This window comes from Pipistrellus hanaki (genome assembly GCF_964339955.1).
Source record: "Pipistrellus hanaki genome assembly, chromosome: 4".
Taxonomy (NCBI): Eukaryota; Metazoa; Chordata; class Mammalia; order Chiroptera; family Vespertilionidae; genus Pipistrellus; species Pipistrellus hanaki.
In genome coordinates this window covers 72588229-72608952 of record NC_140506.1, presented here as the reverse complement: position 1 = coordinate 72608952, position 20724 = coordinate 72588229, and the positions used below count along the sequence as shown (strand labels likewise).

At 45.2% G+C, this 20724-nt stretch overlaps 1 protein-coding gene across 1 annotated transcript in view; it reads left to right on the top strand.

Moving 5' to 3' along the window:
- POR (cytochrome p450 oxidoreductase) overlaps positions 1-20724 on the top strand; it is a 60111-nt gene that overhangs the window by 19858 nt on the left and 19529 nt on the right. Inside the window, exon 2 of the mRNA XM_084881542.1 lies at positions 11613-11792. Coding sequence (XP_084737668.1) covers positions 11626-11792 — 167 coding nt within the window. The 5' untranslated portion in view covers positions 11613-11625. The remainder of the gene's footprint in view (positions 1-11612; positions 11793-20724) is intronic.

Genomic DNA, 20724 nt, shown 5'->3' with positions numbered 1-20724 from the left:
AAATCAGAATGGACTTCAGAAGTAGACACACATTTTATTTATTTATTTATTTGTTTATTTATTTACTTATTTATTTTTGTAGACACATTTTAATTCAGTCTCTACAACTTACCACTTCACACAAACCATTTAAACCAGGGGTCCTCAAACTTTTTAAAGTGAGGGCCAGATCACGGTCCCTCAGAGAGCTGGAGGGCCGGACTATATGAACTACTAATCCCTACTGTAACACCTTGGCTGCGCTCACTGCCCAAAAAACCTGGCGGGCAGGATCAGACTCCCCTGGGGGCTGCATGTGGCCCGCGGGCCGTAGTTTGAAGACCCCTGATTTAAACTGATCTGAGCATTCAGCTAATCATTTTAGGCCATAATAGTAATTTCAGTGGGAGGTGCTGATGTAGTAACATATATACACTCAGGAAGTGCCAGGCCTCATGCTTGCTTATAGTGGGCAACCATTGCTACTCTTATTTAACAAAGTGAGGAATTGAAAACAACCCTACTACAATTGCCCATTTGTGGAGTATTCTCCCATTTTCCTTGGACAGCCAAAGGAAATATCCTTACAAAGGGTCCTCTAGCAGAATGAAAAAAAAAAAAGTTTATAAAACAGAATACATTTTCTTTGTTTTAAAGTTCCCTTTTTTAAAAAGTATCTTTTAAATTGATTTCAGAGAGAAAGGAAGAGGAAGAGAGAGATAGAAATCAATGATGAGAGAGAATCATTGATTGGCTCCCTCCTGCATGCCCCACACTGGGGATCGAGCCCGAAACCCAGGCACGAAACCCAGACACATGCCCTTGACCGGAATCGAACCTAGGACCCTTCAGTGTGTAGGCTGACGCTCTATCCACTGGGACCCTTTAATCCACAGGTCAATGCTCTATCCACTGAGCCAAACAGGCTAGGGCTGGCCTGGCTTTTAATCAAACATTTGAGCAGGTGAGACAAGGCTGGGAAGTGGTGACTGTGCAGGAAGAGTTTAGAAATTCTGGCACAAATGGTTGTGAGGTGCCTAAGTCCTGCATTCCTTCTTCTCTCCGTCACTGTTTGCAGATACTGAGTCTTCCCTCTTGGAGCCAGAAGGAGCAGTGAAAGCACCATTAGGGAGCAGCATCTGTGCAGCCCGAGTTGTGTCTTTTTTATTTATTAATTTTGATGTGGGGTGGGGGGAGGAAGAGGGAGAGAGAAAAAGATATATGGATTTGTCGTTCCACTTATTTATGCATTCTTTGGTTGTTTCTTGTATGTGCCTGGACCAGGGATCAAACCTGTAATCTCGGTACAGAGAGAACACTTTAACCAACTGAGCTACTCAGCCAGGGCCTGGAGTGGGGTTTTAAAGACATAATTAGGACATGATAATGGTGTGCTGGGGGAAGCCAGGCTGTTTACCCAGTAAGAAGCTCCTTGATAACGCTGAGACAACTCTGTGTGAAGCACAGACTGTTGTTACGACCAGTTTGTTTGTTTTTTAAATTAAGTTAAATTTTATTTCCATCATCATTTATCCTCCTATCCAGGGGTCTTCAAACTTTTTAAAGTGGGGGCCAGATCACGGTCCCTCAGAGAGCTGGAGGGCCGGACTATATGAACTACTAATTCCTACTGTAACACCTCGGCTGCGCTCACTGCCCAAAAAACCTGGCGGGCCGGATCAGACTCCCCTGGGGGCTGCATGTGGCCCGCGGGCCGTAGTTTGAAGACCCCTGTCCTATACCCTCTACCACTTCCACCCATTTCCTTCCCCCAGCCCTCAGTCACCACATTGTTGTCTGTATCCATGAGTGCTTTGTCTTGTTTTTCTTTTTTTGCTCAGTCCCTCCCTGCTTCCTGCCAACCCCCACTCTGAGAGCGGTCAACCTGCTCTCTATCTATGAGTCTGTCTCTGTTTTAGTTTGTTCATTAAATTCCACATATAGTGAAATCATATGGTACTTGTCTTTCTCTAACTGGCTTATTTCACATAGCATAATGTTCTCCAGATCCATCCACGATGTTGCAAAGGGTAAATTCTTCTTCTTCTTCTTCTTCTTCTTCTTCTTCTTCTTCTTCTTCTTCTTCTTCTTCCTCTTCCTCTTCCTCTTCCTCTTCCTCTTCCTCTTCCTCTTCCTCTTCCTCTTCTTCCCCCTCCACCTCCCCCCCTCCTCCTCCCCCCCCTCCTCCTCTTCCTCCTCCTCCTCCTCAGTAGTATTCTGTTGTGTACTAGTAAATGTACCCTAGCTATTTTATCCACTCACCTACTGATGGACACTGGGCTGCTTCCAAATCTTGGCTATTGTAAATAACACTGCAATGAACATAGGGTGCATATATTCTTTCGAATTAGTGTTTTGGGTTTCTTTGGATAAATTCCCAGAAGTGGAATCACTGGGTCATAAGGCAGTTCCATTTTTAATTTTTTGAGGTAACTCCATGAGTTAATGCTCAATGTGCCTTTCTCTGATGGTTAGTAACATTGAGCATCTTTTCATGTCTGTTGGTCATCTGTATGTCCTCTTTGGAAAAGTGTCTATTCAGGTCCTTTGCTCATTTTTTAAATTTTTTTTTTTTTGCCTTGAGTTTGATAAGTTTCTTATAAATTTTGGCTATTAATCCCTAATCAGGGGAATATGTTCTCTCATTCAGTTGCTTGTCTTTTCATTTTTTTGATAGTTTCATTAGCTGAGCAAAAACATATGGGACCAGTTTTTTAAATAAAAGAGTTAGTACTTCACCCTTCCTGCCATTTTCATTTTCAGAGATCTATCCTAAGCCTCTTTCCTGGGGCGTTAGGACATGCTATGGGATCACATATCACTGTGGGATGTCTTTCATTGCTTCCTTGCTTTCCCATAGCTCTTATTTAAGAGAGAGAGAGAGAGAGAGGGAGGAGAGAGAGAGAGAGAGAGAGAGAGAGAGAGAGAGAGAGAGAGAGAGAGAGAGAGGGAGAGAGAGAGAGAGAAGAGGAGAGAGGAGAGAATGAGAATGAATTCATTCAGAGTGTTCAATGCAAGAGATCCAGGAGTCATCATTTAAGTATTAAAGGTCAGAGCCTTGGGGTTTCCCTCAACATTGTTACCAATCAGCCAGTTCCATTTAATGAATGGAACTGTCTGTGTCCCAGGCCCCTAGGATGGCAGGTACTCTCTCTGTCGTTAAACTCAGATCACCCAGCCTTCTGTTGGCACATCTGCTGAGATAGGGGCCATGCCTCACAGCAGTTTGTCCTTTTTCCAGGCAACTTTGTCAGAAAGCTCTTCTTACAGAGTGTATACATCTCTTCCCTCCATCACCAGGCCCCACTTCTGCACTTTGGGGCCTCTCCTTTCTCTGTTTTCTGATTACCCAAAGAAGGTATCAGCTCCCTCTGACTCTCCTTTTCCTTAGCATAGTAAACTTCCCAGTTCTTTACTGTTTCTCACGTGACATGTTTTGGGACTGCCCCATCCTGGGAACTCTTTCTGGTTGTGTTCCAGTTTATCCTTGATGCTATATGTGGAGTCATCTGTTCCTCTATTAATGAGCCCTTAGTGCACATTCACTTTGGGAGGTCATATGGACATTGGTCCATCTCATTCTCATTTCCGTAAAACGGGGAGGGTGCATCATTGTCTGTGCCACAGGCTTGCTGCGTGTGTGCTGGGTGTGTGTGTGTGTGAAGAGGGGTGCCGGGTCTGATTGCTCTCTAAGGGTTCTTGTCAAACTGTCACCCCTTATTCCTGCTGATGTACTAGAGGCAGAAGTAGCCTTCAGAACTGGTCTGAACAGCACCTGAATAAATTAAGGCAAGTCTCAAATTTGTGTTTCTCTTTGCCTTATTTGTATTCAAACTTAATTGAGGCAAAGGAATGATCAGGAGGATGAACTTGTGTTAGAAAAACCCAGTCTTCCCTCCTGAGTCTTTCCTTTACTCTCACTCTACTACCACAATCACAGCCTTTCATTTTCTGTGACAGTAGCTGGGAGTCCTACAATTTAACTCAATTCTGACATTGTCTACCTGCCGATATAGCATCAGATCCCATAAGGCCATCCTGTCAGATACCAGTTGCAAGTCTAGGTGCTACTGACTGAAGGCTATCAATGGGGGTTCTAACGACTTCCTCCTTGGATTCAGTTAATTTGCCAGAGTGGCGCACAGAACTTAGGAAAACAGTTACTTACCTTGACCAGTTTATTGAAGGACATAATAAAGGGTGCAGATGTACAGCCAGCTGAAGAGGTTCATAAGGCAAGGTGTGAGGGGGTCCTGAGTGCAGGAGCGTCTGTCCTGTGGCAGTGGGAGTATGTCACCTCAGGGTGTGGATGTGTTCCCTGACCGGGCGGTCTCAGACTCTGTACTGTTGGAATCTCATGGGAGCTCATCACATAGGCACCCTCCAGCCCCAGCTTTGTCTCTTTGGTGACCAGGCCTCATCCAGGAGACACTCAGGAGCTGCCTCATTAGAACAAAAGATACTTCTATCACTCAGGAAATTCCAAGGGTTTTAGGAGCTGTTTTATGACCAGAGACCAATATATATTTTCTGTTTTCTCACAGAACTCCTCTGAAGTATCTTGTACCCATAAATTGCCCTGTACTGACTTTTAATAATATTACTAAGTCATATCCACAAAATGCTCTGGAGTATGTTGCCAAGGGCTTAAGGGATTTGAGGGTTCACCCCACATGGTGTTCAGGCTAAGTGGCCAAGGCTCCAGAAAGACTGATTGAAACAAGCCTGTAAGGTTCTCCATGACCAGCTGCAGTTCCGGTTCCACAAACTGTCAGCTCAATTTGTGCTGAATGATGCTGGCTCTTCTGTCTGGTTCTTGCCAAGTCGTGCTTTCATGGTTCCAGATTTCACAATACCAGTCATGTGTCTCCAGATCACACTCATAAGCTATTATGTAGGGGAAAGGTTGTTAGCTAGAGGCATTTGAGCATCTGCTGTGGAGCATTGGCCTGAACATGATCTCGTCTAGACTGCCTTGGTCAAGGCTCTGTGACTTATTGATATCATGACGTGGTGCAAGCCCCAGTGTATAGCATTACCATCCTATGGCATAGTTCTTTCTAATCATGTCACACCCTTTCCCTATCGTCACTGACTATCCGGGACCCAAAGACTTTAGATACTCAGAGGGCCTGGTCTCAGTCTCATTTAAAAGACTCATCTCTTACCACCCTTACATCCACACATATAAATGTATCCCATTGTACCACACTTGAATTACAGCAAATTCTGTGGCTATTTTTCTTTCATGGTTAGGCCTTGATACATACTCATTCTGTCGGGGATTTCTCTTCTCTCTCTTATGTGATTGGTGGACTGTTTGATTTTTCAGGACCCAGCTCAGATGCTAGTATAACTTCTTTGACTGTTTTAGACCCTCTTACTTTGTCCTCAGACTTCTATTCCCCCCCACCCCACCCCCTACCCCCCACCCCGCACACACACACCAGGCTTCCCCATGGCATTGCAACTGTTGGGCTATGCCTAGAATGACAGCAATGAGTTGGTGTTCTCCATCCTCCACCAGTGTGATGGCAGAGGAGGCCTGAAAAAGAGGATTTAAATAAAAAGAGAGGATACAATAAAAAATCACTCACTAGCCCTGGCCAGTGTGGGTCAGTTGGTTACAGGATGGCCCTGTACACTGAAAGGTAGTGAGTTTGATTTCCATACCTAGGTTGTGAGTTTAGTCCCCAGTCAGGGCCCATGTGGGAAGGCAACTGATCAATGTTTCTCTCTCCATCTCTCTAAAATCAATAAGCATGTTGTCTGGTGAGGATTTAAAAAAAATCACTTGCCATACTAATAACTAGGAAGTTCTCAACTTCTTTGGGAAAAGACAATCAACAGATGTCAACATCAATGTGATACAGATGTTGGAATCATACAAGATATAAAGAAGACCCAAACAGACATCCTAGAATTGAAAAATACAATACTGAAAAATAAAAAAACTCAATGGATGCTCCACCATAGAATGGAGAAGATAGAGGAAATCATCAGTGATCTTGAAGATATCTAGAACAGTAGAAATTGCCAATCTGAACAACAGAGAAACTAGACTGATAAAATTGAACAGAGTCTAGCAGGTGTGGCTCAGTGGTTGAGCATCGGCCCATGAACCAGGAGGTCATGGTTTAATTCCTGATCAGAGCACATGCCAGGGTTGCAGGCTCAATCCCCAACAGGGGGGCGTGCAGGAGGCAGCCGATCTATGATCATCTCTCATCATTGATGTTTCTCTCCCTTTCACTAAAATCAATTAAAAAATATTTTTTTAAAAACTGAACAGAGCCTCAGGAACTTATGGGACTAATAAACATTGATATCATCATAGTCCCAGAAAGAGGAGAAAGAGGGTGGGGCTGAAAAAGCATTTGAAGAAATAATGGCTGAAAAGTCCTCAAATCTACAAATTCAAGAAGCTGAGAAAATCCCAAAGAGGATAAACCTAAAGGAATCCACGCCAACCACATCTCAGTTTGGATGATGAACTTTATGGACACTGGCTAGAGAGGAATCTGTTCCAAGTGCCCTTTTGAGCATTGCTCTTGAGCAGGCTGCCTTAGGAAAGGTACCTTGAGTACCTCTTAGTTTCTGGAGGATGAGTTGTAGGCAAAGGCAGTCTTTATTTCCTTGAGGATTTCCCTTCATCTTAAAGCCACTAAACCTTGGCAAAGGTTCTGGGCCTGGGCAGACTGTTCTCACTGCAACTGGGGGGTGGATGCCAGACTCATCTGGGCTGCCTGTTTGCTGCTGGGTGATTTGCATGCTGAAGGGGACAAGGGGACGACTAAATTGCTTGCTCACTTCCTTCTTGCTGCATCAGGTGATGGGCTCACTCTGACGTCATTGCCAGGTTGATTGACTAGTCTTGTTTACTGACCAGAAGTTGAATGTAATAAATGAAAGCCACAAATGCTTCAGGGAAGATGATTTTACTCCTTGATATTGTAAACTGTTGCATGGGGAAAGGAGCCTTCTGTTCTTGTTTGTTCTTTCAGAAGCTGGTGAAGCTCCACCATTGCCCTGCCTGTAAATAGGTAAAGGGAAGATTCTAGAGTAGCTGGGTTGGCAATACAGATTACGGAGTGGCTTTATAATCTGAAAAGCACAATACACATGCGCCATTAGAACACAGAGGCCAGTGATTTGTTCATCTCTTCTGCATTGTGGTGGGTTGCCTGCTGGCTGGTCCTGGGACTATGTATTGTATTTGCTAACCTTGACCCACACCATTAGTGGAAGTTGGCTGGCTGTTTAAATTCAGGAGGAATAGTGTCTGTCTATGCCCTTTTCTGTCTTTTATAATAAAACACTTGTGTGTAGACCTAATTTATAATAAAAGATCAAGTCAGATCGGTTCTCTTTGGGGTGGTCTTCCCATAAACCCCTTTTCTGTGTCTAATTTTACAGATGGGGACTTCAAAACCTACTCCCCTGAAGAGATTTACAGAGGTTCAGCCAGTTGGTGGCAGGAGTGTGGCAAGACTCTGGTCTAGTTCAGAAATTACTCTATCTATTTTCTCATGTCCATCTCCCTCCCCCTCCCCCTCCCCCTCTCCCTCTCTCCCTCTGCCTCTCTCTCTCCCTGTCCCCCTCCCCCTCCCCCTCCCCCTCTCCCTCCCCACCTTCTCCTCTCCCTCTCCCCCTCTCCCCCTCTCCCCCTCTCCCCCTCTCCCCCTCTCCCTCTCCCTCTCCCTCTCCCTCTCCCTCTCCCTCTCCCTCTCCCTCTCCCTCTCCCTCTCCCTCCCTCTCTCCCTCCCTCTTTTCTTCTGTTGCTGACAAATCTTGCCTTTGACCCCATGAGCTCTGCACGTGGAAAGAAGAAATTACTCACAGGGCAGAAAGATCACACAGGGCTTCCAAAGTCTCCTTGGAGTGCCTTCAGGGACCTCAGGTAGTCTTATGGTCACCCTGTCACACTGAAATGGAGGACACTTGTCAGGCAGGACATCCAAAAATTTCCCATCAAAATACGTCACATAGCAGAGGAGAGTGACTGTCACAGGGTCTTTGTACCCAGACTGCCAAGGCACCACAATAAACCTCCAGAGGTGCCTACTTTTCCAGTGCAGTGGAAGCCCACATTAGCGAAAGCCCACATCTGTCCACGATAGGACTGTTTTGGAGTAGTTCAGTTTCAATGTTAGATCTACATTTCTTTTGATAACTTTGTGTCTTTGCAAAGGGTTTTTAGTGGTTGTTTAGACCTGACTGCTTCCCATATGGAATAGGTATTGATTTGAGCTTAGAATACCCCCAAATTTTACTGAGATACCAGGGATTCCGTGAATTGAGTTTGGGAGCCTCTATCCTTTTGCCAAATTTCATTTAAATCCATAAGCTTCAAGTTAACGATTGATATAAATTTTACATTCTGTGGTATAATGTATTTATTGACTGCCTTTGCTCATTCCATGGTTAGATATTGAGTACTGGATTATGTGTCAAGTAATTTGCCAAGAAAGTGTGACCCATAGAAGTGACGTTTATGCTGAGGTCTGAAGACTGAGTAAGAAACAAGTAGAACATTTCAGGCACAAAAAGCCTCTGGAGCAGGGATACAAAGACGCAGGCTGGAGACAAGGGTGGGTGTTTGTGCTTCAGTGTGAAAATAAGGTTTAAGTAGACCATAGTAATAGTTTAACAGCTTATTCACAGCTTCAGACCCCAGGAACGGTGCTCTCTGTCCTATAGGAAGTGTGGGGCCAAGGTTTTCCCCCCAAGTTTCTTCCTTCTTGCCAGCCCTTCCTTCCCACCATGTGCCAGGCTCAGAGGTGCCCATGAGCCTATTCTTCCCTCAGCCCTCCCCGGAGAAGCCGTAGTTTTGCCACTTGGCAAGGTGCTTACTCATTTGGATCCTCGAATTGCGCATTGCAGATCAGCCTCAGATAAATGTTCGCCAGGTGTTTTCCCGAGCTCCTCTGTAGCTCTTGTCTGTCTGACGTTTCAAACTTCAGAGTCAGAGCTGCTGGGGACATTCTCAGTTCTGTTGAGACCCCACATCTGCGTGCTGACAGTTGCCAGTGTACTGATGGGGGGGCTTCAGGGTCTGAGCCCTACCCCTGCCTGCTACAGGGAGTCAGTTACATTTCCAGTGGGAGTGCCTACTTATTTTCACTGTTGGGGGCAGAAATTTCTGGTGGTCTGACTCTGTACTAAGACAGAGAGGCCTGAGATATTGCAAGAATCAGTGAGTGCAGGTATTAAGAGACAGCAAGAGGGAAGAAGAGTGGACATAACTTCACAAACTGTGTTCTAATGACGCATCTGTATTGTGCTTTTCAGATTATAAAACCACTCCGTAATCTGTATTGCCAACCCAGCTACTCCAGAATCCTTCCTTTATTTATTTACAAGTTGATACTAGGTGCTCATTATCTGTCAGGCTGTGAACAAAGTGTAGTCCCTGCCCTTGTGGGCTAACTCTGTTTTCAGGGAAATGGCCAATGGAAAAAATGTGTCAAGTAGTGATCTGTTTTGTGAGGGGGCAAGGGAAGGAAGAGGGACCAGATATGTCAGCGAGGCCAAGTCTCTCTCAGGTGGTGATAGTTGAGACTTGAATGAAGAGAGAGAACCCTGGGCAGCATGTTAACATGTGCATAGGCCTTGAGACATAAGGGGGTTTGGGGAGTAGCAAGGAGGCCAGTGTGACTGGTGAAGTGTGAGGAAAGGGCAGAATAGTAAGAAACGTGGTGGGAGTGGTAAGCAGGGGCCAGATCATACAATGCTCGTTGGTAAAGACTTCAGATTTTGTACTAAGTATGAAGCCATTTAAGAGTTTTGATTAGGGAAGTGACAAGATCTGACTTACTTTTTCAAAGGATCCCTCTGGCTACTGTGTGGAGAAGGGCTTGTTGGGAGTTTGTTGTAGTGGTCTGGGTGGATTGAACCCAAATGTTATTAAAATAATGGAATTGTGAGAGTGCCGATGTGCAGTTTTCCTAGCCTTCCAATGCGCCATTGCTTGGAAACCACCTACCAGGAGTGAGCTTTCTCTTCTGAGTTGTACAGTCAACATGCATACCTATCAACAGCTTTAGCTTGAGTTACGCCTTGGTAAAGAAGGGGGGGGGGGTGGCTTGAGTTAGAAGGGCAGATGGACAGGAAGCAGAAGCCCATTGGTTGCTGCTTTGTGAGGCATGCCAGGTGGGGGCTTTCCCATGCAGCACATTAGTCCTGACCAGCACCCCCTGCTGGTCTCACCAGAGCTCTGAGTGTCTGCTGCCTCATGATTTTGCGGTCCTCCCAGCATCCATCCCAGCAGGTCCTCTCTCCATGGTTTTGTGAGAGCTTGACAGAAGGCTTTGGGCATGACAGATAACACGGCTCATTTGACTAAAAAGATGACTAACACTGAATAAATATTGAATGTGTTTATAAGTTAATACTTAAACATAAACAGTCCTCTCTGTGGGCACTAGAGTTGAGTTTGTCCTTTAACATAAGATATCAAAAGGGATGAGTTGAGTTTATCTCAGGAGCTCAGACATTAGAAAGCACCTTAGGTTAATAAAGCAAAGAATGAAGTTTGAGGGCCCATTCTGAATAACCCATTCCCAACAAGTGGCAGAAGGGAAGGGCTGCTGCCAGGAGCCCTCAGCTGCTATGGTGCTCTCATTTCTCAGGGCCAGCCCCGTGGTTTCCTGGAGGCAGTGGCAGCTAACGGAAGTCAGATATGTAGCAATCTCCTATTGCCTGAGTTGCTGAGATATGACAGGCATTTCTAACTAAGTCTGGAAGCCATGCTTGTGGTGAAAGCAACCCAGTTGGTAAAAGCAGTGATTGCAAAATGGAATGATGCAGAGCTGAGCCTGGCCTCGGTAGGTGGCAGAAGTGGGCTGCTGAGGTTTCTGGTGCTCTTACTTTGGTCTTTGTTAACTCATATAACATCTTCCTGTATGTCAGGTTTCAGTGGTGGAAGAACCAGTTGAGCATCTTTCAAGGAAACTTAAGAGGGTTGATGTATTGATAGGTTCCCCATGACCATCCTCTGGTTTATTGATTCACCAGGACTCATAGAACTCAGAAAAGCTGTTTTACTCCCAGTTATGGTTTTATAGCAGAAGGGTACAGACTAAAATCAGCAAAGGAAAAGGCTTCACAGGGAGGAGAAACGAGGAAATCTGTCTTTGTAACTTCCAGTTGTCTTCTCTCAGGAGTGACACGGACAGCTCTTAATTCTCCCAGCAGCTGTGTGTGGCAATGCATCTGAAGTATATATCACCAGCTGGGAAGCTCAATAGATCCTTGGTATCCAGGTTTTGTTTTTTGGTGTGTGTGTCTTTTTTTTCTTTTCTTTTTTTTTTTTTTTGGTCAGTGTTTTTGGCATGGAGCCCCAGTGTCTCTGATCTTAATCTCCAGCACTCCAGAGGTCAGACTGATACAGTGTGATTCAGAGTCCCAGGTATTCACCTTAAATGACATTGCTGCCTAAACTATCTGTGACACAGAGAAACTCTTACCAGGCAACATATACCAGGAGCCAGCAGCTCCTACCCTGATGCTTGGCCTGTTGCTGCAGCCCATGGGCATGAGGCCCAGGCTGAGGCTGTCAGGGGTCTCCCCAGCAGGCCTCAGGCGGACCTTGCTCCTCCCTGCTGAAGTCTGTTATTTCTCTCTTCCTACAGTTTCCTGGTCAACATGGGGGACTCCAACACAGATACCAGCGCCACCGGGTCTGAGGAAGTGTCTCTTTTCAGCATGACGGACATGATTCTGTTTTCACTCATTGTGGGTCTCCTGACCTACTGGTTCTTCTTCAGAAAGAAAAAAGACGAAATCCCGGAGTTCACCAAAATTCAAGCCACGTAAGTGATGCTGTCGGGATCTCTCTTCTTCAGCGTTCTAGAGCTCTGGGGCTCTTCTGGCAGTCCGAGCAGCATTCTGTACTTGGGCCTCGGTCAGGAGTGAGCCAGCGGGAAGGACACAAGTTCCCTGAAGCATCTGGGGATGGGTATTGGCTTTTGCCTTATAGGTAGACTATGCTTCAAGTCTGTTTTATGTTTTCACAGCACTTTAGAGTTATGGCTATCTGATTTGAACTTCACAGGGACCATTCAGAGTAGAAGGTACCATTTTACCGATAGATAACCTGAGGCTCAGGGGTGTTACAGATGCTGCTTGGGATCATCTGCACAAGGCAGAGCTGGAACTGGCACCTTCCCAGCCTGTGATCTCTCTGTTTACCCGCAAGATGATGAGACCTTGGTTCTTGTCTTCTTGAAGGAAAGATTTCAGACGAGACAAAATGCAGCAAAGCAAGCAAGAATTTATTGGCTACAGCAAAAACACACTTGGGACAGTGAAATAAGGAAGGGCATAGAAGAAGCAACAGGAGAGACCTAAGTTGGGATTGGGGAAGGGAGCTGCTGTAGCTCACCGGGAAGTCAGAGTAAAGGGAGTCTTGGAGACAGGTTCAGGGGGTTAGCCCAGAATGAGCTACTCCTGCTGGGTACTTTGCATTGAGGATATTCTCTCTCTTGCAGGTGGAAATCTTAGGGGAAGTCTCAGGGAAGGGTCTCAATAGAATATTCATTAGCTTTCCAAGTGTGCTCTTTCAGAGTCATGGGCGGATTGGTTGGAGCCAGGACATGGGTGATTAGTCAGTGCAGCTGTCTGAGGCAGCCATGGTGTCAATTGTCTGGTTTTGCTGCTACTCTGGGCCTAGAGCTGAAATACAATTGAGGCCTAGATGTCATCTCTAGGGAAAAAAAGTCAGGGGTCTAAACCACAGGACTTGCTGATATGAAAGTTCAAACCAAGCACATGACCGGCGATATGTTAGGTGAGGAAAGGTTACCCTGGGGACGAGGTCCTTGTTTTCCCAATTTTGTCCCTTGATGGCGACCTTTTGTACCTGGCCCATCGTCCACGCTCTGCTCATGTCTGTCTAGCTGCTGTTACATTTCCATCTTGTAAACAGATTGGATCATAGAGGTGCCTATTGACACAGACCATAAAGCAAGGCAGTTACTTTGTTTAGAATTTTCTTTCAGTTCTTTTCACTACCCACATGAAGAAAGTTGCAGTTTGGTGCTAATATGTCCTTAAATCTAACAGTTGCTAGTTTCTTTTTGTAAGTGAAGAGGGCTGTCGCCAGCTTAGAGTTTTGGAGAGTGACACTTAGAAGAGGAAAACTATTTCCCCCCCTCAACTCTCAATACTCCCTACATCAAGCAGTTCTCAAACTCTCCTCACACCAACTGTCTCGAGTTAGATCCCACAGGTTAAAGGCTCAGTCCCATATGACTCCCTGCCCCCTTCGGATGCCAATCGAAAGTCCAGTTTGTCACCTGTGCTTCTGATCAACCAGCTACAAACCAGAGGTTCCCATACTTCCTCCTCAGGGTTGGTTAATTTGCTAGAGTGATTCACAGAATTCAGGAAAGCAGTTTACTTACTACGTTACCAGTTTATTATAAAAGTATATATAACAGTATATACTTATTATCTATAACAGCACATATTTATTATAACAGTAGATGGAAAAGGTAAGTAGTTCAAGTGATGCCCTCTCCAGGTGCTCCTTCTAGCACTTTCACCCATTCAGCAACCCTGAGGCTCTGCAAACCCTATTCTTTTGGGTTTTTATGGAGGCTCCATTTTGCCTACATTGGGGATTAGTTCAATCTCCAGTCCTTCTCTCCTCAGAGGTCAGGGACGATGCTGAAAGTAAATCTCAGGGTTGGTTCCTTTGGCTACTAGCCCCATCCTTAAGTGCTTTCCAAAAGTCACTTCATTATGAACTCGGGTGTGGTTGAAAGGGGTTTGTTAAAAGTAACAGAAGATACTTTTATCGTTCTTATCACTTAGGAAATTCTAAGGCTTTTAGGAGCTCTGTGCCAGAAACAGGATGAAGATGAAATGTGTATTTTAAAAAATATATCTATTTTTATTGATTTCAGAGAGGGGGAGAGAGAGAGAGAGAAACTCAATGATGAGAGGGAATCATTGACTGGCTGCCTCCTTCATGCTCCCTCCTGGGGATCGATGCTGCAACCCAGGCATGTGTCCTGACCAGGAATCAAACCGCAACCTCCTGGTTCATGGGTTGATGCTTGACCACTAACCACACTGGCCGGGCTGCATTTTTAAAAATATATATTTTATTGATTTCTTACAGAGAGGAAGGGTGAGGGATAGAGAGTTAGAAACATCTATCAATTTCCTCCTGCACACTCACTACTGGGTATGTGTCCACAACCAAGATACATGCCCTTGACCAGAATTGAACCTGGGACCCTTGAGCCCGCAGGCCAATGCTCCATCCACTGAGCCAAACTGGTTAGGGCAAGTGCTGCATTTTTTTATGTTACACTATCACAGGCAGTATCCAGCCTGACTTTACTTACAGTTTTTAATTTTTTTAGCCTTCCATAAAACTTCCTTTTAATAAAATTTAATTAAAAAGATGACTTAGTTAAAAAAAATAGTAAGGAAGTAAGAGTAAAGATGATTTTTAGGTATGAAAAAATAATGTACACCATAGTCTCCTCAAGCTTGAGTTCCATATCATTCCTGCACCAAGTCATGTTCTTTTAGGCAGGTTTGAGTGGGTCTGCCAGGCCAGGCTCTGTGCTGAGAGAACCCAGGGCACAGCTCCTTGGGGATCCAAGGAACAAGTTTCAGGTGCAGAAGGTGGGGCTGTGCTCAGGTCAGAACTCCAAGGGTTGGGAACCTGTCAAGTCCTAATTCCCTATTCCACTTTTGGTAACAGTTTTCTCTCCCAGAAAAGTTATAGTCCTCCAGCTTGAAAGCAGATATTCGGGGAATACAATTTATTAAATCCTCACTTAATACTGTTGATGGGATAATGAAACCAGTTTTGCCACAGGCTTGATAAAAACAAGAGTTAAGTTCCTAGAGCATCTCATTAATATTAAAATTATGTTGAATGAAACAACATTACTCAAGGCCCTACTTTACCACTAACAGGGCATTAGTTTTATATTTATTTTATTTTATTGATTAAGGTATTACATATGTGTTCTTATCTTCCCATTGTCTCCCAACCCCCATTCATGCCCTCACCCCCCTGGTGTCTGTGGCCATTGGTTAGGTTTATATGGATGCATACAAGCCCTTTGGTTGATCTCTCCCTCTTACCCCCACCCTCCCCTACCTTCCCTCTGAGGTCTGAAAGATGCTTCTCTGTCTCTGGATTTGTTTTTGTTCATCAGTTTATGTTGTTCATTATTTTCCATGAATGAGTGAGATCATGTGATATTTACTTTCTCTGTCTGGCTTATTTCACTTAGCATAATGCTCTCCAGTTCTATCCATGCTGTTGCAAATGGTAAGAGATCTTTCTTTTTTACGACAACATAGTCCGTTGTGTAGTTGTACCACATTACTTTTACTTTTTTAAAAATTTAGCAAATATTTACTGAGGCCCTACTAAGTCCTAAATAACCATGAATAAAATAGATGAAGTCCTCATGTTTATCAAGCTTGCAGATCCTGGGCAAGACCTTTAACCTCACTCTGCCTCAGTTTCTTTATCTGCCAAATGGAAACACTAACCCCGATCTCACGGGGCTCTTGAAAGTATTAAATGGGATAATGTTTATGATGGCCACCTAGCATTATTCCATGGTAGCTGCTTAGTGTTTGTGTCAGAATGTATTTTGCACCAAGCCCTAGCTAGGTGCTATAAGAAAAGAGGTGGCGCCGAAACCGGTTTGGCTCAGTGGATAGAGCGTCAGCCTGTGTACTGAAGGGTCCCGGGTTTGGTTCCGGTCAAGGGCATGTACCTTGGTTGTGGGCACATCCCCGGTAGGGGGTGTGCAGGAGGCAGCTGATAGATGTTTCTTTATCATCGATGTTTCTAGTTCTCTATCACTCTCCCTTTCTCTCTGTAAAAAATCAATTAAAAAGAAAAGAATAAGAGGTGGCATTTACATTATAGAAGTTGATTTTTTTATTATTTTTTTTTTTTACAGAGAGGAAGGGAGAGAGAGAGAGAGAGAGAGAGAGAGCTAGAAACGTCGATGAGAGAGAAACATCGACCAGCTGCCTCCTGCACACCCCCTACTGGGGATGTGCCCCCAACCAACGTACATGCCCCTGACCAGAATCATACCTGGGACCTTTCAGTCCACAGACCGACGCTCTACCACTGAGCCAAACCGGTTTTGGCAACATTTATAGAAGTTGAGAAGTGAGGATGTTGAAAAGGACTTTTAACAAGTGGTTTATGAAGCACTTTCATGTGCATTATCTAATCAGGGCCTGTGCAATAGAACTGTATGCTAGACCGGGTGGGCGGCCTCAGAGAAAGGCCACCAATGAAGAGGATGTGGGGGAGAGGGAGACTCTGGCTGCCAGAATTGTAAGAAAGGTCTTCCCCCTGGTGGAGAGACTGAAAAATGTGCTGTGGGAGGTGGTATTGCAAACGTCCTAAAATGTGGTGACGCATCCGGAGGCTGAGAGGATTTTGACATCAGAGGGCCAGAGGAAGGACAGGAGGATGGGTAGGTGAGCCGGAATTCAGCCTGTTCCAACTGGGGCTGATTCAGGTGCATTTCTGGTATAGCAGCGCATTTTTGGTGGGAAAAATGTGATACTCAAGATAAGAGGACCAGCATCCAGTTCCCAGTTTACAGTAGCCCTGCGTTTCCTCATCTGTAAATGGAGGTGCACCCCCCACACCCACAGTGAGTGGATATGGATGTTCCATGAGAGCACATGGAACTGCTGTTCTCCCCGTCACTTCTCTTGCCTTGCAAGATGGACTTGCAGTAAAACTCCTAGGCTGTGGGAGCACTTGCATTTTGCAGATTCTAGTTGTTTCTCTTTGCCAGGATACTGAAACTATAGTTCCCTCTTCTTGATCATAAAATTTTAAACTTATATATGTAGTGTTCTACACTGTACAGTGTAGAACATTTCCCAACCTCATTATATCATGTTGAATATTTGCTATGGCCAGGGGTTTTATAAAGGGAAACATTTATAGTATAGTGGCTGAGTTCTGGGCCCTTACAGTTGAGTGACTAAGGTTTGAATTCTGACTACAGATGAGCATGAGATAGGTGGCAGCCAGCCCTCATCCAGCGGGCTCAGGCCCCGGCTGCTTTACTCCTCCTCTGCTGTGCTCGCTGCTCTGAGAAGCACTGTAGTGCACCCCCAATCCTGACCCCCCCACCTCTGCTTCATTTCTGGCACCTAAGCGTGCTTTAAAGAAAAAGAAGCTTTTTATTATGGAACATTTCAAATAAAAACCAAAGCAGTTATCCTCTCCTCACCAGTCTTGTTTCTTTCACCTCCACTGCTCTTGGATTCTCTTAGATAAGCCATATAATTTATAATTAATCATATAATTCATAGAAATGATGAATAAAGGAATTATGATTTTATAGGAAATTGGAAATATTTCTTATGAAATTGTATGGAAATATGCATATATTTTAGTCTTCTAAAATTTAAGGACGCTCCCCCCCCCTTTTTTTTATATATATTTTTATTGATTTCAGAGAGGAAGGGAGAAGAGGAAGAGGGAGATAGAAACATCATTGATGAGAGGGAATCATTGATTGGCTGCCTCCTGCATGTTGGACCAAGCCCATAATTCAAGCATGTGTCCTTGACCAAAATTGAACCTGGGACCCTTCGGTCCGCAGGCTGACGCTCTATCCACTGAGCCAAACCGGCTAGGGCAGGATGCCCCTTTTAAAACAGAACTTAGAGCAGTTGGAAAAAAAGAAGAAAAAAAGAAAAAAATAAATAAATAAAACAGAACTTAATGTCATACTCCTGAAAGTCAACAGTAAGCTCTAGTATTGTTAGATACTCAATCTGCATTTGTTCATAGTTCCATGATTGACTGAAGTTTAAAGTTTTTTTTTTTAAAATTAGGATCTAAGCAAGACCCATACATTATGATCCTATCTAACAAAAGAGTAATATGCAAATTAACCCAACCAAGATTGCTGTGGCCATGGAGAAAGCAGGAGGGAGACTTGGGTTTCCCAGGCGATGGAGGAAGCCAAGCTTTCTGCACACCCCGCTGGCACAGGCCTCCTATTAAGGCTACAAAGTTTCAATTATAGAAGGTAAATAAATCCCCTGCCACCATGGAGCGAGCAGAAGGCTTGGCTCCACTCCAGGCTACAAAGTTTCTTTCTTTCTTTCTTTCTTTCTTTCTTTCTTTCTTTCTTTCTTTCTTTCTTTCTTTTTTAAATATATTTTATTGATTTTTTACAGAGAGGAAGGGAGAGGGATAGAGAGCTAGAAACATCGATGAGAGAGAAACATCCACCAGCTGCCTCCTGCACACTCCCTACTGGGGATGTGCCCACAACCAATGTACATGCCCTTGACTGGAATCGAACCTGGGATCCTTCAGTCCACAGACCGATGCTCTATCCACTGAGCCAAATGGGTTTTGGCTACAAAATTTCAATTGTAGAAGATAAATAAACCCCAGATACAAGGGCCGCCTCTTGGATCACTGTGGAGCATGGCCACCCTGCAAACCATCACAGGCCTCTTGCCCAGGCCGCCTCACGCCCCAAGGGAACCCCCACCCTGATCCGGGACACCCTTCAGGGCAAACCAGCTAGCCCCCACTCATGCACCAAGCTTCTAGCCTATTTAATAAAAGAGTAATATGCAGATAGACCATCACTCCAACACACAAGATGGTTGCCCCCATGTGGTCAAATATCCTGCCCCCATGTGGACACAAGATGGCCACCACAAGATGGCTAGCAGGGGAGGGCAGTTGGGAGGGATCTGGCCTGCAAGGAAGGGCAGTTAGGGGCTACCAGGCTGGCAGAGGAGGGAAGTTGGGGGCAAACAGGCTGGCAGGGGAGCAGTTAGACATCAATCAGACTGGCATGGGAGTGGTTAGGGGGTGATCAGGCTTGCAGGCAGAAGCAGTTAGGGGCAATCAGGAAGGCAGGCAGGTGAGCAGTTGGGAGTCAGCAGTCCTGGATTGTGAGAGGGATGTCTAACTGGTCATTTAGGCCTGATTCCATCGGACATCCCTCAAGGGGTCCCAGATTGGAGAGGATGCAGGCTGGGCTGAGGGACAACCCCCCTGTCCCCCCCCTGCACAAATTTTGTGCACCGGGCCTCTAGTTGATTAATAAATCTTATAGGGCTTTTGGGGACAGGAACAGTCAACATGCAATAAATTTACCTGCTAAGAAAAATTAAGTAAAATTCACTATTTAAATGTATAGTTTGATGAGTCCTGAGATGTATGCAGGTGTGTAATCAGTATTACAACCAATATACAGAATATCCCATCATTCCCAAAAGCTCCCAAAGGTCCCTTGCAGTCAGTACCCACCCTTCTCTACCTCAGCAACCACTGGTCTTATTTTGGTCCCTGCAGTTTTGCATTTTCCCAAATGTCACATAAATGGTATTATGTACAATAGCTATGGCCTTTTGTGTATGGCTACTTCTTACTATGGCAGGAAGTCTCTCAATTCAGGGGCTTTCCTTCTATCCATTTTTTCCTTGAAGCATTTTTTAATAAACCAGATCATTTATTTCAGAGTTTCCCACAGTCTGGATTTTGCTGATTGCATCCCACAGGGGGTTGCTTGTGAAAAGCCACAAAAGAGCTCATGTTGCTGTGAGTTGTATCTGGGGACTTACTCTGGACAGGAGGTCCAGGAAAGCCAGGAGTCAAGGCTGCTGGCATCGTTTCTATTCAGCTTTGTCTTTTGAGTGTCGACAGGTAGAAAGTGAGCTAGAGTTCTTTCCACATCTAACTTTCTATAGAGAGTTTCTTGGCTCTGCCAAATGAAAATAGAAACAGAATGAGTTTACCCATTGTCCGTGGAAATGGTGAGGAAATGGGCTCCGGATGTTCACCCTGCCCTGTAAGCTCTGGCCAGGGTTTTCCTCTGATACCTGGCCACTAAGGGACTTCACCTGCCTTTCCTTCTTTCCTGTTCTCTGATGAGATGGCTGGTTTTGCTCTGCTTGCTCGTGTCTACAACTTCAATGGTACAGTGTCTACGAAAGTGATGCAGAACTGAACACAGGTGGATCTGTTGACCTTGCTGGGCATCATCGGGGCACTTGGTGCTGGTGCCTCAGGGGTTTTGTTTCCAAACCTTTACGCTCACTTCTGCTAATTCCCAATGCTGTCTTCATCGCTGTTCCCCAGCTACCCTGCTTTCTTGCCTTTCCCCCTTTGATTGCAGATGCTGGCAGGGCCATTTTGTTTTTCTCTCTATCACTGACAAGCTGAATATCCCTGAGCAGCTCCTTGCACCTCAATCTCACTCTTCACTCTCCTGCACAATAGCAGCACAGCTACCTAACAGCTGACTGGCCAAGTCACTGCCCAGTGGTCTTTAAGGTTCAGAAAAGAGAGGCCAAAGAACACCCTGCGGTGTTGGGAGGGCAGGCGGCCAAGCCTTGGCAGGTTAAGGAGTCCTTATCTTGGTGGATCCATGTTTAAGGCTGTCCATGAGGGGGTCCTTGAGGGAAACAACAGCCCCTTTGTGTCTTAGAGCACCCAAATGACAAGGACCTAGGATGCCTGGGAGGGCTGTGAAGTGTGCTTTCTGAATGTGTCCAGTGACACACCTGGGTCTTGTGTGCCTTGACAGACAGGTGGGGTGCGTGCTCAGTGGGAGCAGACATGAACCATGATGCTGGACCATGGTGTCTGGAGTTAAGTTACTGCTTCACCCCCGAGCCTCACTCTCCTCAGGTGTCAAATGTGGATAGGAAGCCTTGCCCACTTAACAAGCTTGGAGGATTCAGTGAAAA